This window comes from Epinephelus lanceolatus, chromosome 22, assembly GCF_041903045.1.
Source record: "Epinephelus lanceolatus isolate andai-2023 chromosome 22, ASM4190304v1, whole genome shotgun sequence".
In the NCBI taxonomy this organism is placed as follows: domain Eukaryota; kingdom Metazoa; phylum Chordata; class Actinopteri; order Perciformes; family Serranidae; genus Epinephelus; species Epinephelus lanceolatus.
Genome location: NC_135755.1, coordinates 15146488 through 15165433, shown reverse-complemented (window position 1 = coordinate 15165433; position 18946 = coordinate 15146488). Strand labels below are relative to the sequence as shown.

At 41.5% G+C, this 18946-nt stretch overlaps 1 protein-coding gene across 2 annotated transcripts; it reads left to right on the top strand.

The window, feature by feature from the left end:
- The first annotated feature begins 1515 nt into the window (after positions 1-1515).
- LOC117245806 (uncharacterized) lies at positions 1516-9967 on the top strand. Of its 2 annotated transcripts, none has more exons than XM_078164861.1 (3): positions 1516-1796; positions 2167-2943; positions 4213-9967. In XM_078164861.1, the coding sequence occupies exons 1-3, from the start codon at positions 1754-1756 to the stop codon at positions 9873-9875; spliced, it is 6483 nt and encodes a 2160-aa protein (XP_078020987.1). In that variant the 5' UTR covers positions 1516-1753; the 3' UTR covers positions 9876-9967. The 2 variants fall into 2 exon arrangements, with proteins under 2 accessions (XP_078020987.1, XP_033465230.2); XM_033609339.2 differs by having other exon boundaries at positions 2119-2943.
- The last annotated feature ends 8979 nt before the right edge of the window (positions 9968-18946 follow it).

Genomic DNA, 18946 nt, shown 5'->3' with positions numbered 1-18946 from the left:
TCATCTTACTGCTCCTCGTTTTAAACATGGTTCTTTAATGGTTCTTGCTGTAGTTCTTTCTTGCTGCCGTCGTGAGCATCCTTTAAGGATTCATCAGCCTCATTAGCCTCAGCAGTCAGCAGCCTCAGAGTCATCAGCCACCACCAATTATGTTATGCACCAATACACCAAGCCAAATTCCTTGTATGTGAAAACCTACTTGGCAATAAAACCCATTCTGATTCTGAATCCAAAGCTTAAATCTAATCAGCACAAATCATCTGTTAATCTGTACACTCTATTCTGTATTAAACATTATCTTTACTTCATTCTTCCGTCTCCCCTGAATGAAATAACATTCACACAATTAATTCTCAGCAAGTCAAAACTTCTGGTCAAGTTGTAGGACAGAAGAATTTAGAACTTTTGTTACGTTACTGAGCACCAGTTAGAAAAAATGATCCCAAAGACAAGTTTGTTTGCGTACAAAAACTATGCAGTGTTCAACAAAACACAGTTTGCTGTGACAACTTTGTGTAACATTCAAGATGCACAAGAACGTTAAGTCCAGGCTAACATTACCATAGTTAGAGGGCTATTGCTTATAATGTTATCAGTCCAATGTTAAAATGGCATTATTAAGAGCACAGTATGACTTGTTTAAGACTCTAAACTTAAAGCTGAGGACTTGGGACTTGAGTGTAAAGACTTACGTTTTACTTCTGACCTACAAAACAATGACTTGGTCCCACCTCTGTTAGTTTCAGAACTATTTATAACACACTATGATGTGGGTGTAAGCAGATATAAGGACATTTTAAACTATTGGATTAATGTACATCATCTGTCAACAATTAACTTCTGCTGTGAGGACATATTTTAGATGATTACAAATTTTACTACTCCTGTTTCCAAGGTCAAGAATGAACTTTTAAACTTAAAATATGTGTGATGTAAATACAGGGAAGTGAGCACTGCAGGAGAAACAGCACTCTTTAATTTACTGTGAATCTAAACTGTGATTGAATTGAGGAACACACAGCTAATTTTTATGTCTGATAAACTTAAAGAAAGGTGCTCTTCCTCATTTGTTGCTGTTACTTTCAGTTTGTGTACTACGTGACATTCTGATCCTAAAATTAGTTCTGCATGCTGAAACTAAAGATTTAGTTAAAACAAATATTACTGCGGCATTTTATAAATTGCACTTTGTATGAAGCTAACTCCTGTCTGTCCTTTACAGTCATCTGACAGCAGCATTCAAGGCAGGAACTTGTTATCACAGGCCGATTTAGCTCTATAACATTTAACTTGTGGGTAAAGGAAACAGAAGTGCCACACGTTTACCACAGGACAACGTCTGCAGCTCTCATCATGACGCCTGCATGTGTGCTTCAGCATGTATATACATGTTCTCTATGTGCACGCACGGATGAATCCTTGCAACGGTGTGCTGCATGCACATGTGCATTTGTGTGTTTTGCAAGCATGTTCACATTAAAGTGTCAGTTAAGCTCACCGTGCCATTGTTCAACATCCTGTCGTCTTGAACAAGTGCACGTTAGAAAACCACAGGTTGGTCACGTGACGCGACAAGTCCTACGCTGTCGGCGCTCAGTTTGTGCAGCACAAATCTTCATTTTCAATCGATTCACGACAACAGTGTTTGTGTTTCTTTCACAATGATTGTGAAGAAACTCCTCCTGTGAAAGGACACGCAGGAACCAAAAAGAGGAAGAGGAAGGACAAGAGGACGAAAGCGGACGGAGAGGTGATGGACACGACAGATGACAGTCCGGTCATTGTCACGAACGGTGGTGAGTTTATTGTAGAGCTTGTGCTTTCTTTGGTTATTCAAAGATTATAAATTTGAAATAAGCTTGTTAGACGCAGCTCAGTGTGTGAAGTGAAGAGTACAGTATGTACTTTATGATGGAAAATGTAGTTTAATGTTTATTTATTGTATGATAATTATATTATTTTGCAAGTAAACAATCCATTTATGGTTCTTGAAGTATATAGTAGTAGAAGTATATATATATATATATACATACATATATGTAAAAAATGTGTGATAAAGTGTAAAGCAGAGACTCAATGACTGATTACTGTTATATTTCTGTGTTCTGTGTCATTCAGCTTATCCGGTGCGGTGCACTGAGGAAGTACTTCTCCCTTTCTTCACAGATGAGAGTCTGCAGGCTGCCATGGACTCATATCACCCTACTGCCTCCCACAGCGCGCCTCCTGCTCTCTCAGAGCTTAGACTGGTCCTCCTGGGCAGGAAAGGAGCAGGGAAAAGTGCCGCAGGCAACACCATCCTGGGAGCAGCAGGAGGCTTTGAGAGTGGGAAGCCCACGGAGGAGTGTGTGAAAAGGCGAGGCGATGTGGTGGGGAGGAAAGTCACAGTGGTGGACACTCCGGGGTGGGAGTGGTACTACCCGCTCAATAGCACCCCGAACTGGGTGAGGAGAGAGACTTTACGGAGTGTGTCGCTTTGCCCATCTGGACCTCACGCTGTGCTTCTGGTGGTGCGAGCCTGCGCCTCGGTAACAGATGACTACATCAATGAGATAGAGGAGCACCTGGAGCCGCTGGGGAAAGGAGTCTGGGAGCACACCATGCTGTTGTTCACCAGGGGGGACGAACTGGGCCTGGTGTCCATGGAGCAAAGGATCCTGACGAGCGGCCCAGGACTCCAAAGACTCCTCCAGAAGTGTGGGAACAGATACCATGTAGTGGATAACCGGAGTAAAGGAGATGGGACACAAGTTAAAGAGCTGATAAGAAAGCTGGAGGAGATGGTGGCGATGAAGAAGGGTGGATGCAGTTACTTAGAGATGGATAACACAGTCCTGGTGGGTCTGGAGGCAGACGGGAAGAGGAGAGCGAGGGAGAGGAGGAAGAAGCAGAGGCAGATGGAGGCGCAGTTGCAGAGAGGGACCATCAAGGCTGCTCTAATGAGTGAGTTTAGTGTGTTTGATTTGTAAAACAATTTCAAATACATGAAATCACATCACAATTGGGCACAGATATAAATGAGTGCTTAAAGCTACACTAATCTATATTTTATATTAACAGAAAATCCTATGCACATAGTGTCAAACCCATAAAGAATTATCATGTGGCTCTGCAGTTCCCTTGAGCTTTATAAAGTGTGTAAGGGTCTTTTAATTCATTATCTTGGCTTTTAAGCCAGAAACTGCTGTTGGTGTCATTTCCAGAAGCAGCAGGCAGCTGTTTTCAGCCCCAAAAAACTATAATATACCCACTGTACACTACCTGCCTTGCACCAAAAGACAGACAGGCAAAGTTAGCCACCAGCTGATGAACATGTGGAGCACTTAGCAACTAAAGAGACAGATATTTCCTTTAAGAAATGGTGGAGACCAAAAGCTAAAAGAAGAGTGAATATTAGATTTGAAAACATCAGGTGGCCATTAATATGAAGTTTAAAATGCATGTGTAAGGAACATGTTTGCTAACACATTAGCAATAACAATTATTACAGCTTTTCTTGATTGCTATGACACTCTTAATGAAACTGGGATTCACTTGATCTTCATCATCACCTTCTTAGCACAGCAGAGGTCGTCTCTTCCAGATGCATTAACACTTTTTTATTGGTTTCACACACTTGTTTTAAAACACAGATCCCAAAGAAAGACCAAAGATTCCACTGATTAACTGTGTTAAACAAAAGGAAAACATCTATTCACAGCTGAGAGAAATAACTAGCATAATTATGAATCTCTAATGCACAGGGGCCTGACTATTACGAATATCTGAGTTTGAAAAGTATGGAACCAAGACTAGGCCAAACCAAAGTATATGGCTGCTGCAGTCCAGCCAAACTATTTGTTTCTGAGTACTGTTTATGAATTTGTGACAATCTTTATTGGTCCTTTGGTGAGGAAAAAGAATGAAAGAAGAGAAAGAGAAAGAGAAAGAGAAGAGGAGAGAAGAAAGAAAGAACGTAGTTCAAAAGCTGTACCATAATGAATGTCCGAACTAGTGTTGTTTAGGTGCTTACTGTAGGTCTCGCATGTCAGCTACAGTGGATGGGCACAAAAAGACCAGCACTGCAAGCCAACAAGTTAGCAGTGACTGTGTGTCTGTTGGCTTGTCTTTTTTTCTGGCCCCTAGTTGCCAAAATGGATTTCTTCAGCTTTAACATCAACTCTGTATGATCACACACCAATTAAAAAATATGTTTACGTTTCTCCCTTCCAGGTGAAGATCTTCAGGGCTCTGAGCTAGACGCCCACCAGTCGTTCTCCAAGGCTCCACGACGTTTACCAGAGGTCAGACTGATTCTCCTGGGCGAGCGTGAAACAGGAAAGAGTTCTGCCGGCAACACCATCCTGGGCAAAATGGGCTTCTTCCAAGCTGGCGCGGTAACTGAGGAGTGCATCCGTCAGCAAGCGGAGTCAGCCATGCGGCTTGTGACAGTAGTGGACACTCCAGGCTGGGAGGGAGGCGTTGCCGGTGCCACACCTGAGAGGGTCAAGAGGGAGATTATCAGCAGCGTGTCCTTGTGTCCTCCAGGGCCCCACGCGTTCCTGCTGACTCTGAGGGTGGATACACTGGTGAGGGCGACACATGTGAGGGAACATCTGGAGCTTCTGGGCGAGGGTGTGTGGAGACACACGATACTGCTGTTCACACATGGGGATCAGCTTCGAGAGGGGGTGGATATCGAGCAGCACATCCAGGGTGGGGGCAGGGACCTCCAGTGGCTGATGGAGAAGTGCAGGGGCAGGTACCACATCATTAGCAGCGCAGATGGAGGAGGAAGAGGAAACGACAGCTCCAGTAAGGTGACAGAGCTCCTGCAGAAGGTGGAAAAAATGGCCGCTATGAACAGGTGTGAGGCGTTCTCTGGCCTCGTTCAGGAAGTCAGGGATATGAGCCGGCAGAGGAACGAGAAGTTCAACCAGCGCCTGAAAGAGATGGCGGACAAGATGCTTCGTCAGGAGGACGAGTTGAAAAATATGAGGGAGAGGGAGATGAAAAGAATCAGGTGGTTTTTTGACAGGAAGAAAAAGGTGAAATCACCTGGAAAGGCCGACATTCAGAGGGAAGAAGAGGAGGAAGAGGAGAGGAGGATGGACGAAAGGAAGAATGATATTGGAGAGCTGGAAGAGAGGATGCGATGGCTGACAGAGGATAAGGAGAGAGAAAATCAGGATCTGAGCATAGAAAATCAGAGAATCCGCGCAGCGCTAAACCAGAGCAGCAAAGAAAGGGATGACGCCATGCTCAACCTGGAGCTGAAAGACAGAGAGATCGAGGAGCTGAAAGAAAGAATTGACGAGCAGCAACTGAAGCTGCTCGACCTTGAATGTGCCGCTGTCGAAAACGAACATGAGAGAAAACAGAGAGAGGACACCATAAGAGCAAAGAAACAAGAGTGGCTGAGTCAGGTTAAGAAACTGGAAGAAAACATAGAGCTGCAGAAGAAAGAGAACACAGATTGGATGCAAAAAGTTGATTCTTTAAAAGCCGAAATGGACGAGACTAAAAGACAACATGATGATATTCTAGAGAGAAAGGAGCAAGAAAAAAACAGGGAGGTGGCAGAGACAGAAGAAAAACTTAAAAAAGAGATGGAAATAAAGAACAAAGAGCAGGAAGAGCAGTGGAAGAAAGTGTTAGAGGATATGGAGAGGAAAGCTGAAGAAATGAAATCACAACATAAGAAAGAGATAGAGAGAAAAATGCACGAGAAAGAGATAGAGATAGATGGCATTAAACTGCAACATCAGGAAGAGATGGCCAGGAAAATCAGTGAAATAGAAAAAATGATGGACACAATTAAAGGTCAGCACCAAAAAGAAATTGATCAAATGCTGAATGACAAGGCCAAAGACATAGAAAGGGTCAAACAACAGCTTGACAATGAAATAAGGGACAGGCAGCAGGAACAGCAAAGAGAGATCGCAGAGCTGAAAGAACAGTTTGCAAAAGAAAGAGAGGAACAAAATCATGCAAAAAGGAGAGAGATAGCAGAGCTAGAACAAAAGTATCTTGTTCAAATAGAGGAAAAAATGCTGGAAAATGAAAAGGAGAAGGAGATGATTCATCTTAATCACAAAAAAGACTTGGCGCAGAGGATGGAGGAGAAAGAAAAAGAGGCAGAAGTGTTAAAAACACAGCATCAAGAAGAAATGGCAAGAAAAGTGAATGAAATGGAAAAACTAATGGAGGCAAGGGGAGCTGAGCACAAAGAGGAAATAGACAGAAAAGTGAAAGAGAAGGAGGAAGACGTGGAAAGGGTCAAACACCAGCATGAAAATGAAATAAGAGACACGCAGGAAGAAAAACAAAGAGAGATCGCAGAGCTTAAAGAGCAGTTTGCTAGAGAAACAGAGGAACAACTGCAAGCTAAAAAGAGAGAGATAGCAGAGTTAGAACAAAGATACCTTCTTCAAATAGAACAAAAAATACTAGAGGGTGAAAAGGAGAAGGAAATGATTCATTTTAGTCACAAAAATGACTTAACACAGAGGATGCAAGAGAAAGAAGAAGCGGTGGAAGTCTTAAAACTGCAGCATCAAGAAGAAATGGCAAGAAAAGTGAACGAAATTGAAAAACTAATGGAGGCGAGGGGAGCTGAACACAGGGAGGAAATAGACAGAAAAGTGAAAGAGAAGGAGGAAGGTGTTGAAAGAGTCCAACAGCAGTACAATGATAAAATAAGAGACATAGAGCAAGAAAGACAAGGACAGATTACAGAGCTGAAACGACAGTTTGAAGAAGTTGAGAAACAATTGCAGGAAAGACAAAGAGAGATAAGAGAGCTGGAGCAAAAGCATGCCACCCAACTAGAAGAAAAGGTGCTAGAACATGAAAAGGAGAAGGAAATGATGAATGAAAATCATGAGAAGTATATCATGCAGCAAATGCAAGAAAGAAACGGACTAACAGAGGAGTTAAAACGGCAGCATTTTAATGAAATCAAAGAAAAAATGCGGGAAAGTGACGAGCAAAAGCAAAGGCTTGCTCTGAATCTCAAGATGGAGATGCAGCAAAGGGTGGAGGAAAAGGAAAAAGAGATAGAGGAGATCAAAGTGGATGTCAAAGAAATGAAAGAAAAGCTGCAACAAAAGGAAGAGGAAGAAACTGATCATTTAAATTACAAGAAAGAGATGGAGCAAAGGCTGGGGGAAAGGGAAACAGAAACAAAGGTGATAAAAGAACAGTTAAAAGAAGTTGAGCAACAACTGCGTCAGACAGAGGACGAAAGAGAAAGAGATCGCTTAAATTACAAGACACAGATGGAGCAAAAACTCCAAGAAAATAAAAGAATGATAGAAAAACTGAACCAGCATATACAGGATATAGACGAAATCCTGCAGAGGAAAGAAGAAGAGAGAGGAGAAATCATTCTCAGTCAAAAGAAAGAGGCAGAGCAGCGACTGCAAGACAGAGAACGAGAGATGGAGGAGATGAAATTGCAGCTGTCAAACGACATGGAAAGAAAACTAAAAGACAAGCAAACCGAAATCGAAAGTCTCAAACAACAAGCTGACTTCAGGGAGACGAAATGGAGGGAAGAGCAGAAGAAGAAGGACGAGAAAGCAGAAAACGAGCTGAACCGACTGTTAGAAATCATAAAGCAGAAAACAAATGAACTAACACAAACACAATGTCTTCTTGCGGAGAGAGACAGCGAGATTGACGAAGCAAAAAAGTCACGTGCAAACTACTTAAAAGAAATCGAAGAGCTGAAAGAAAGCAACAAAATCCAAATGTCAAGTATTATGGATATACAGCAGCATCATGCAGAAACGGAGAGGAAGAAAGACGCTGAAATGATGGAAAAACTTCAGGAGAAGGAAGAAGAACTGAGGCAGAGGGACAGAGACAATGAGAAGGAGGTCGTCCAACTGAGGCTGACAATCGAGCAGACGAAGTCCGAGCTGAAGGAGCTCACCAACAAGATGGAGAAGGAGATGACGAGCATGATTCAGAATTATGAAAAGGAGATCGCAAGAAGGAACGAGAGCATAGAATCCATCGCGAAGGAGAAGGATCACGCTATCAGTCGCTTAGAGGAAGTCACAGAGAGCTACGAGGAAAGTCGGAGGACAGTTGAGGAGCTGCAGGAGCAAAATGAGAAGATGAGAAAAGAGGCAAACAACCTCAAAATAAAGTGCGAGGAGCTGAAGAAGGAGAGTGAAGAAGATGTTAGGGGTTATGAACAGCAGGTGAAGAGCAAAGAAGCAGAGATACACAACAGAGAAGTGGAGGTCGAGGGATTAAAGGAGGCAAATGACAAACTGCAAGTAGAGATAGAGAGGATGAAAGAGAGAGAAGGAGAGGCAGAGAGGAAGATGAATGTAATGAGAGAGCATTTCCAGAAGGATGAAGAATTTCTGAAAAGCAAAAAGGAAGTTTTGAGTAGAAACGAAGAGGAGTTGAACAAAAGAGGACATGAACTAGACGCAAAAGATAAGGAGCTTGCTGAGAAGGAGGTGAAGTTAGAAAGTAAGGAACAAGAGCTTAGTGAACGGGAAGAGAGTCTAGAAAGAAAACATAAAGAGCAACTGAAAAGAGACAAAGATGTGAATGTGAGGGTGAAAACTATCGAGAGAAAGGAAAGGGAGCTGGACAGCTTGCTTGGAGCTCTGGAGGGCAAACAGAGGGAGCTGAACTGTCACGGTCAAAATCTCCAGGAGAAGGTAAAGGGGATTAAAGATCACGGGAAGGGCCTGAAAGATAAGGAGTACTACTTAAGAAACGAAGAGCAGGAGTTGCTCAACTGGAAGTCAGAGTTGCAGATGCAGAACGAGCAGGTGAACTCGAAAACGCAGCAGCTAGACGAGATGGGGAGAGACTTGGCTTTGCTGAAGGAGGAGCTTCACAACAAAGAGAAAAAATTTAAGGAGTCGCTTAAGAAATTAGGAAAGTGGGAGCAGAATCTTAAAGAACGGGAGGAACGGTTGGGCAAAAGAGGGAGTAGACAAAATGAGGCTGATGACAGTGTTGATGAGATGGATTGTTTTGATCTGACAGCTGCAGTTGAGAGCTCAGAACATGACTTACATTTAATGTACCGAGAAGTCAGCGAGAGACGGGAAAAGGGAAGGGAGTCAGATAGAGGAGAAAAGGATCAGAGGATGGAAACAGCATCGTCAGCTATAGAGAGCAGTAACTGTCACCTTGAAACACTAAAAGAGATAGAGATTGCTAAGGAACAGGAAGGGATGAGAGGTAGAGGAGAGGAGACAAGGAAGAAAAAAGGCAGGGAGGAAGTGGAGAGGGCAAAGGTCGTTAGAGATTTTAGGTTTTTATCTGCAAGTCCTGTTCGCAGACACTCAAACAACAAAGACCTTCCTGTGTCAGATTTAAGGGTGGTGGTGCTAGGGGAGTCCTGGTCCTCTCGCTCCCCAGCTGGAGTCACCATCCTGTGCGGAGAGGCATTCAAGCACGTCGGGTCTACATTCAGGCCCTGGAGAGGTCAGGTTGCCGGACGTCACCTTGCTGTTGCCGAACCACTAGGTCTGAGGTGGAGAGACGGACCGGATCCGACCGACACCATGCAAAGGAAGAGCATTCTGGACAGCATCTCCTGGTGTCACCCAGGACCGCACGTCGTCCTCCTGCTCATGCCCGCCTTCCTGACCTGCACACAGAAGTGCAGGAGAGCAGTGGAGGAGCACATGAGTTTGATCGGGGAAGACGTTTGGCGGCTCACACTGGTGCTGTTCACATGGGGGGAGATGTTAGGGGAGAGCGCTGAGCAGCACATCCTGAGGAACGGGGAGCTGACGGGGCTCGTGGAGAGATGTGGGGGCAGGTATCATGTGCTGAGCAAGGACAACTCTATGACTGAAGGACTGTTTGAGAAGATGGAGGATATGGTGGCTTCCAACAGTGGAGAACTGTGATGCCACTGTGTGAAACCCTCATGTAAAAACAGTGTTTATTTTAATCTTATGTGAATATCTCTGAATAAATGTACAAAGTGGTGGAAGAGGTACTCAGATTCCTTATTTAGTGTAAGTCAACATCTCATTATCATAAAGTAACTTTAGCCTGTTGGGGGCCAACGTGTGGTCTGTCCTGCTCTAAAGGGGCACAAGATAAATCTGAGGGGTTGTGAGATGACTAACAGGGCAGGAAAGAAGAAAAAATTTAACTCCTGCTTCACAAATCTCTATTATTTTTTGGACATTTCCCTGAGCTTTGCTTTTTTTTTAATTGAACTACTTGCTCATTTTACTTCTTTGGGCCTGAAGGGAAACCACTCCCATGTAACAAAAAGGCCCAAACTAAAGCTGCTTTATTGTAGCCAGAATGATTAACAACCTCTGGTTTAATCTTGAACAAGACATTCATTGTATTTTATAAGTGTATTGTGTTCTTTTATGTGAAATCTTAATCTAAAACAAACAAGTTATTACAGCTGTCTGATTAATTTAGTAGAGAATAATTCCCTGTGAACTGTAGTGCAGTGGAAGTATAAAGCCACAGAAAAGGTCTTTTATACATGACATCATACAGAGAGCGATTTTAAAGCTATGGTAATTCTAGATATATTTTTTTACTTTACTGCAGATACTGCGGCTTTGCCCTGCAGTATCTGCTTCCAGCTGTCTATCTGAGGCTGCTTCTGCATGCACATTTGAATCATGATAGGGAAATGAAAGTCTCTCGATGAGAAACGTAGTCTCTTTGAAGCTTAAGACAAACTGACGCAAACAAGCAAATGAGATGCAGCAGTGAAACATGTAGCGCTACCCCCTAAGAGTAGATCCAATGTTAGTTGACCAGAAAGGTCATTCGCTGGCAAGATTTCACTGGTTGCTTGGTCATAGAAAAAAAAAAACTTTATTAGAAACTGCACCATGTCGAAAAAAAACAAAACCTATATGACTGGACCACGCAGGAAGTGGCCACGCTCAGCAGTCAGACAGGAGTCACGTTCATTTCCGGGGCTGGTACCTGCGGTTATTCAACAGGCTAGTTAATAACATGTCGGGCAGGAAATCCAAAGTGTGGGATCATTTTGAGAAGGTGAAGGACGAACCCAAGGTGATATGTAAACTCATCTTCATTGGTCAACTACAAACATGACGTATCATCTGAAACATGGAAGTAGCTACATGCCCCTTAGCCCACAGCGTCATTAACAGGCGGCTCGCTCAGTGTGTGACGTGCACTTGTAGATAAAATATAGGCCTATATTAATGAAGGTTCATTAGTACGGTTTTGTATTTCTCTGTAATGTAGCACAGTGTTAACAATGTTACTGATACTATTCTTTCTCACACCTTCAACTCAAACCATTGTGTTGCCCCGCCCAAAATATATCATTTAATAATTATATTAATATAACATGCTGGCGACTAGTCGACTAATGGCCCTAAATGACGACTATTGGTCAACTAGGAACATTTTTAGTCAGGGGCAGCCCTTGAAATGTGTGAAGTCTACACAAACAATGAGGAAAAAGTCATGGCTATTAGTGACTGAGACAGAAAAGGAATGCGAGGAAAGAGGAAAGCACATGTGGTTGTCAAGTAGATCCATAATGTCCGGTCACGTAATTTCCCCTTAATGCCAACGTCAGACACAGCTACTGTATTTTGAAACAGTCAGTAAGGTTCAGTAAATAAAGAAGCTGTCCAGAAGTGTCAATTAGCTTGTAATATGAATGAGAAACACAGAAAACAACCAGTTTATAGTGATCAATTTGACCCAGACAGACGAGAGCACTATAAGATGGTTTCATTGTACTACAAAATTGTACTTGAATACAGTAACTTGAGAATGACTGAATTTAACATCCTGCTTTCTAAATGACTCAAATTAATATTCACTACTAATTAATTGCTTCAAAAACTCATATAAAATTCTGAATGTGCTGCAAATCCAACACGATTTCTCAGATGAACCTGAGCTGACCTGCACTGTCTCCCCCATGACAGAAAGACTTTCCCACTCTCTCCACAAGATGGGGACCTTGTGTCGGCGTAGAGATGACTCCCTGAGCACCAAAGTAATCAGTGTTGAAAGTCACTGATGACAAGGAGTTGATGGTGAAAGTATAGTGAAGCTAGTCAAATATTTTTTTTTAAACATGGTTTACAATTTTCTGTGTAAATGGCTACTTTTAAAAGGAAAGAGTACACAAAGCCCGACTCGCAGGCCTGTGCTCCATCTTGACTGGAGGCATTTCAGGAGAACCAAACCGTCTCGCAATTATAACCCCAGGGAGCCTCCCGCACGCTGAGAGGACCCCTGCTTTGACAAGTAAATTATGACTCTTGATGAGAGGAGTACGGCTTTCTCAGAATGCAATTTTTGACAGCCAGGAAAATGCGGGTGGATACATACAACAACTTCCATCATCGGCGGAGCCAGATGCAACAGCCAAAAACACTCGTGTGCAATCATCAGGCTAATAATTATGGAGTGTGAGTGCTGGTCTGTATCTACCATGGCAGCAATGTTTTTTAATCTGTCCATTCAATGTGAGCTGCCTTTAGAGGCAAGATGAGAGGGTGTTGTGTCAAGATGGATCCCTGCTTCTTTGATCATCCCTGCAGGGTGTGACTGTTTTCAAAGCGTCTGGGGGTGAAATTAAGAAAGAAAAAAAGTTGTCAAATTGCAGTTGATGCAGACATAATTTTCATACATTTTAGCATAATGTTTTAAACATATCAGGTATCCAACACAAACTCAAGCCATAATATGTCATAAGCGACGCCGTTTTCATTTCTAAATCCTTAGATTTGCCATCACATGGCTCATTTATCGTATCACAACACTTGATTTATTGATTATAAGCTTGGATTGATTACAGAGTGCATGATGGGTTTCTGCAGAAATTCAAAGGCATGGTTATTAGTGGTTTAGTTTAAAGGCTGTTTGAAGTTTTAACTTCGTCAACGCTGCAAGACAAAAACTTTTGAGTACATCATTAAAAATGCATGTTGCACAGCCAAACAACCACAGAGAGACAGACAGACAGATAGAAGGACAGATAGATAGTCCTGATACACACTACAGCATCGAGTGAAGCTTTATTCCGAATTTCAGATAAGAGTACAATGTTATCAGAAATGTCAAACATCTTATATGCTAAATTTGGAGAAAATGTGTGAAAAGGAATAATTCGACATTTCAGGAAATATGTCTCTCTAGCTTATGCTTTTCTCTCATGTCTGTACGGTCAATATCTACAGCCAGCAGCAGGTTAGCGTAGCTTAGCAAAGTAACTCTGGCAAATAACCCACCGTAAAACCACAAATTGTTGTTTTTACACTTTGATTTCTGTACAGATTAAACAACCAAGATATATCCTTATTAGTGAGCTTTATAGGTGCTAATAGGCAGATTTTGTTACCTTTGGACAGAGCCAGGCTTGCTGTTTTCCCGTTTCCAGTCTTTGTGCTATGCTAAGCTAATAAGCTGCTGGCTATAGCTTCGTATTTAGCTAACGCACAGATATGAGAGTAGTGTCAAACTTCATTCAGGAACTTAAAAGGATGTGAATATGAATTGTTAAATATTTTGGGAAATATGTTCATCTAGCTTATGCTTATCTCTCATGTCTGTACAGTGTAAGTTACAGCCAGCAATAGATTAGCACAGCGTAGCAAGATGACTTTGGCAAATGACCCATCGTAAAACCACAAATTGCTGTTTTTACACTTTGTTTAATGTACAGGTTAAGTAATCAGGATACAGATGTTAATTTCTGAACTTTAGAGGTGCTTGTAGGCAGATTTTGTAACCTTCAGACAGAGCAAAGACAGCTGTTTTTCCCCGTTTTCAGTTGTTGTGCTAAGCTACGCTAATATTTTGCTATGCACAAACTTATGAGTGGTATATAACCTGATTCAGGAACTAAAAAGGCTGTGAATAGTAAAGTTCAACATTTAGGAAATAAACTAACTAATTTGATTTTTCCTGAGAGTTAGCTAAATATGAAGCTATAAGGCTAGTTAGCTTAGCCTAGCATAACTATTAAAACAGAGGGAAACAGTCAGCACGATTTGTGCTAAAACAAAAAAAAACAACAACACATCTACAACTCAAGGGAGCACTTATTAACACATATATCTTGTTTTTTCTGCAACAACTTGTGGTTTTACAAGTTGCTAAAATAAGCTAAATTGATGCTAGCTGTAGCTTCATTTTGACTTAACACACAAACATGAGAGCGTTATCAGTGCCCTCATCTAACCTTGCATTCATGTACTGTCGGAATAATTGGAAAAATTGGTTACATGGAAAAGCCCCGTCAAGTTGGAACAACAACTGGAAAGTCGGCGCAAGTTTTGGTACATGAGTTGCCGAGTTGACGTCATATATGAAGAAACAGGGCGGATGAAAGTTCGGTTGATGCAATTAACTTTATTAATTCACATATCGCAAGTGAATTTTTTGCTCACATGTTGTAAGTTGTAACATTAGTTGCTGTCCACGTAGTGTGACCTAGACAAGAAGTTACTAAGTTATTTATTAGCATTAGTCGGGTAAAGCAATACTTAAGTAGTTTTTGGGGATGCACTGGTATAACAACAAGTCCTGCACAAAATCTCTTTTAATATAAAGCTTCAAACTGTTATCAACGTGTTGCTTACATGCTCTGAGCAACCCAATAAAACAAATCTTTGTAGCAGCCATGTTGTTTCCACATTACGACCTGAAGCTCTATACTTCCCAACTAATGAGACGGGCAAAATTAATGCAGCATAACTCTCGTGAAGAAAGTGAATAAGCATGTTTCCCCAAATGTCTATCACTTTAAAGTGACGCATTAGTAATCTAGGATACAGAACTTTCATATGGTGTATGCAGTACTAAAAATACATGGTGTCTAAATATTTTAATATATTGGTTGTTTGGTGTGTTTTTCTAAGAACCTTAAGATCCAAAACACTGCATTGCCATGTCTCTTTTACAAAAACACATTCAATAACCTTCACTTAATGAACTGACGATCCAAAAGTTTCTTAACACCAAGGTCAGAGAGGTTTAGGAATGACGGTATCAGCATGTAAAATGTGTTTTTTAAGTGAACTTTGATCCCAACGGCACATCACGCTACTCCTTCTTTCCATCCAAGGTAATTCAGGAAACAAAAATCACCACTATATCCGTGAGTTCAAAAGTGAATCCTTGCTCCATATCAGCAAACAGCGAATGATGAAACCACTCTTGGGCACTCATTTGGGTTTTAGCCGGCATTAGTTCAGATTAAGGCAACACAGTAACCCTAATTTATCTTTATTTGGAGCCTTTTAAGGTCCTGAATGAGGCTTTTTGGGAAATATGGATGGGGCCACATTTACATGCTCTACAATAGACAGGAACAGCGCAGTCAATCATGTCCACAAATGTTGGAAACAAAATTACTGGGCTGTGTTAAAACAGAAGTTAATGGTTGGGCTGATTTCTATTAAGGTCTGTGCACTCTCATTTGAATAATGGTGCTTCCAACAATGTTTTTTCTTTTCAGTACTTGACCCAGGAGGGAAATAAATGTGATTCCGCTTTAACACCTCCATTAATATTCAAGTGGCTTTAATACTCCAGGTTTATTTCTGACTCACCGTAATTAGCATGGCAGTCTGCCGCTAGTTTATGATAAATCATGTTCTGATTGTGCGTTTGGATACTGGTGGAAAAAACTAGGGGTCTCATTACAACAAAAAAATATATAGCTTTTGCGAGGAAAGAAAACCTAGAAATCAGTGTTTTTGAAACATAAAAATGATTCTGTCGTTAAACACATTATTATTATTTTGCTCACTGCGTTTCAGGATGACTCACTGTCACACAAAATCTGATTTTCTTACATGTGAGTTGTCATTTTGAGAACGCTTCAATCAAAGTGTATCTGGCTTTGGATTAAATGGTTCATTTTCATCACTGTGTTGGTTTAATCTTAAATTCTTTTTCTTATTCTTTTATGGCTGTTCACAAAAGACAACCTGCTGTTTCAATTTTGCCTCAAAGCATGTACATTTCTTTATTGTTTCCATTAATAACAGCACAATTTATAAGCTGTAACTGATGCCTTTATTAGTGGTTAATAATTCATTTACTTAAGCTTTACGGATCAGTTTTAAGACATTAACAAGAACAACGTTTGGGCTGCCAGGCTGTAAAAATCCCAAAAGTTTGTGTTATTAGGTCGATTATATAAAGGGATTTTTGTTCAGATGTGGTCAAACAGTCTATGTCCATGAATTCGGGACATTAACTTCAATTATTCCTTTTTTCTGCAGACGTCATTGCTTAAGAAATAGCAGGAAAAGGCCGCAGTGGTGTCCGTTGTGGTGGACAGGTAGGTACTGTATTTATATGATCGTGGCTGTAAAGGTCAACGCTGGTCCCTCAAGGACAAGGATTTAAATTAGATCTGATGGACCATGAGGAGTTCCAGATCTGCCCCCCCACCTCGACAACCTCCCGGGGCGTATATTTAGATAACGTTAGCCTTTTTAGATTTGGATAGCTCCTTTCGACCAGTTACATAAACCACCCATGGTCCCGCACAGGCCCTCTGGAATCTGTGCCCAAAATAGTTGTAGCACAAGGGGAGGAGGATGGGAGGGGGGCACAAAATATTCCTGCTGAGGTAAAGAGGTGGCCAGATGTCTGCGAGAACAGACGCTTGAAACTTCGGCTGATGTTGGATATGTGAAATAAGGAAATTTTTAAATAACTGAGTGTTAAAAATTTTCAACAAAAAATAGGAAAAAAAAAAAAAAACCCAAATCAATCCTGGCATTTTTGTGCTCCTCTGTTTGTTTAAAACTTTCTCGCCGCCGTGCCCACTCCTTTCCCGAAAAGGGAGGGGAGAAAGAGCGAGGACGAGGAAACGATGCTGCAGATGATGAATCCCCCTCTGGACTGCATCATTTCTGACTGAGTGCGTCCAGTGGGCCAGAGCCAGGTCCTGGAATCTAGCTAATGAGACACACCCCCCAGAGGGGCCTGTGTCGTCCTATTGGCTGAGAGGCTGGCGGCGGCCGAGGCGATTGGCTGATCGAGTCTTGTGCAAGCAGCTGTCAGAGCGTGTTGCAAGTCAAAATTCATAGTGTTCTTATCCAGCATGGCACACAGTAAAGAAGTTAAATGAGCGGAGTGAAATGTATACTCAGGCTAACATTTTGGGTTTGCAAAATTATAAAAGCTAAAGATTAAATATTTGGAATTTCCCCTTTACTTTAATCTCTTCAACACATATTTTTTAAACATATTTTCAGGTTGTGTATCTGAGGGGAATGTGGTTTATTTCCAAATGTTGGGGCCATAGTTTTTTAAAATTTCCAGTGGCAAAATCTTTAGTCATCCTGTATCTAAAGCAATTTCACGCAGCACATTTAACTCTGTATCTACAGCTGCTTTACTGTATTTGATATTTTATGCTTCCCTCTTATGGCTGAATGAGTTACGATGCCTCCAAAGCGAATCATTTTTCAGGGGCTGCAATTCACTCTTCAAGGTCCCACTGAAGTGAAACACATCCTCCAGATGTGAGGGCTTACTTCCACTCGCTGAATATACCTATAGATTTTATTTATTCAGTGAGATATCTGCGGAGGGCCTTTGACAACGAAAGCGACATGTTGTGTATCTTCCAACATGAATAAAATATTGTATTTTTTACTACGAGTAAAAGGCAGAACCTCTCATCTGGAATGTCCTACAAATATTTTTACTTCCACTTTGCCTGGGATAAACTGGCTGTAACACACTCTGAACGTTTGGTGCAAAGAGGAACATCTTCACGAGCCTTGACCAGTGTTGAGAATGTACTATCCATGATAGGGAAATACTACAGTGTACTGCCCGCAGGAATACAAAACGAAGAGGACCAAGGCAAGTTCAAGACATCAGAAAAGTAATACAGACCAGCAAAGGATGTGAAAAAGTCGGACCTGCTGCTTTTTCACCCCATCTTTGACATTTTGCTTCTCTGTCTCAGTGGCCTCCACGGAGCTGTGAGGCGAGTTCAGATGAAGGTCAGGACACAAGAGGAGGGGATGATGAACATTTCTGGTTGTAAGTGAGGGTCCTGTGATCAGCTCATGGTGGCAGATGCCTCAAGGCGGAAGAACAGGAGGAGAAAAAAAAGAGAGCAGTGGGAGGATGAAGAGGGTATGCCTACAACCAGGAGGGAAATGCAGAGATGGAGGAAATCGGAGATGTGACCTCAGAAAGCAGAGTGGAAAACATGGATGAATTCTAAGACAACGGGTCCCTGGGCGCAGACATGTAAAAGGCCTCAGCCCCAACCCTCCTACATAGGAGCCAGACACACAAACTAAAACAACAAAATAACTACCAATGATGTTTGTTGTCTCCTCATAGTCATCATGTTTGTCTTTGTGGTAGTTTTGTCTGTGTTAAATTTTTGCATCCCTTTTTAGTTGTTTGATGTTTTTGTGGTAACTTTGTGTCTCTGTCAATTTGAGTGTCTTTATTCACACTTTTGAGGTTATTTTATGATTCTTTGTGGTCATTTTGCATCTCTTTGTAATGTTTTTCATGTCTTTGTGGTCATTTTGCATGTCTGTAATTGTCTAGCATCTCTTTGTAGTCATTTTGCATCTCTTTGTGGCCATTTTGCATCTCTTTGTAATTGTTTCGCATCTCTTTGTGGTCATTTTGCATGTCTTTGTAGTCATTTTGCATCTCTTTGTGGTCATTTTGCATGTCTTTGTAATTGTTTCGCATCTCTTTGTGGTCATTTTGCGTCTCTTTGTAATTGTTTTTCATGTCTTTGTGGTCATTTTGCATCTCTGTAATTGTTTCACATCTCTTTGTAGTCATTTTGCATCTCTTTGTGGTCATTTTGCATGTCTTTGTAGTCATTTTGCATCTCTTTGTGGTCATTTTGCATGTCTTTGTAATTGTTTCGCACCTCTTTGTGGTCATTCTGCATCTCTTTGTAATTGTTTTTCATGTCTTTGTTGTCATTTTGCATCTCTGA

Coding starts and splice junctions, on each gene's coding strand:
- LOC117245806 (XM_033609339.2), top strand. CDS start 1,754: ATGGACACGACAGATGACAGTCCGGTCATTGTCACGAACGGTG. Junction 1,797..2,118: donor GGTCATTGTCACGAACGGTG/GTGAGTTTATTG, acceptor TGTGTCATTCAG/CTTATCCGGTGCGGTGCACT. Junction 2,944..4,212: donor CATCAAGGCTGCTCTAATGA/GTGAGTTTAGTG, acceptor TCTCCCTTCCAG/GTGAAGATCTTCAGGGCTCT.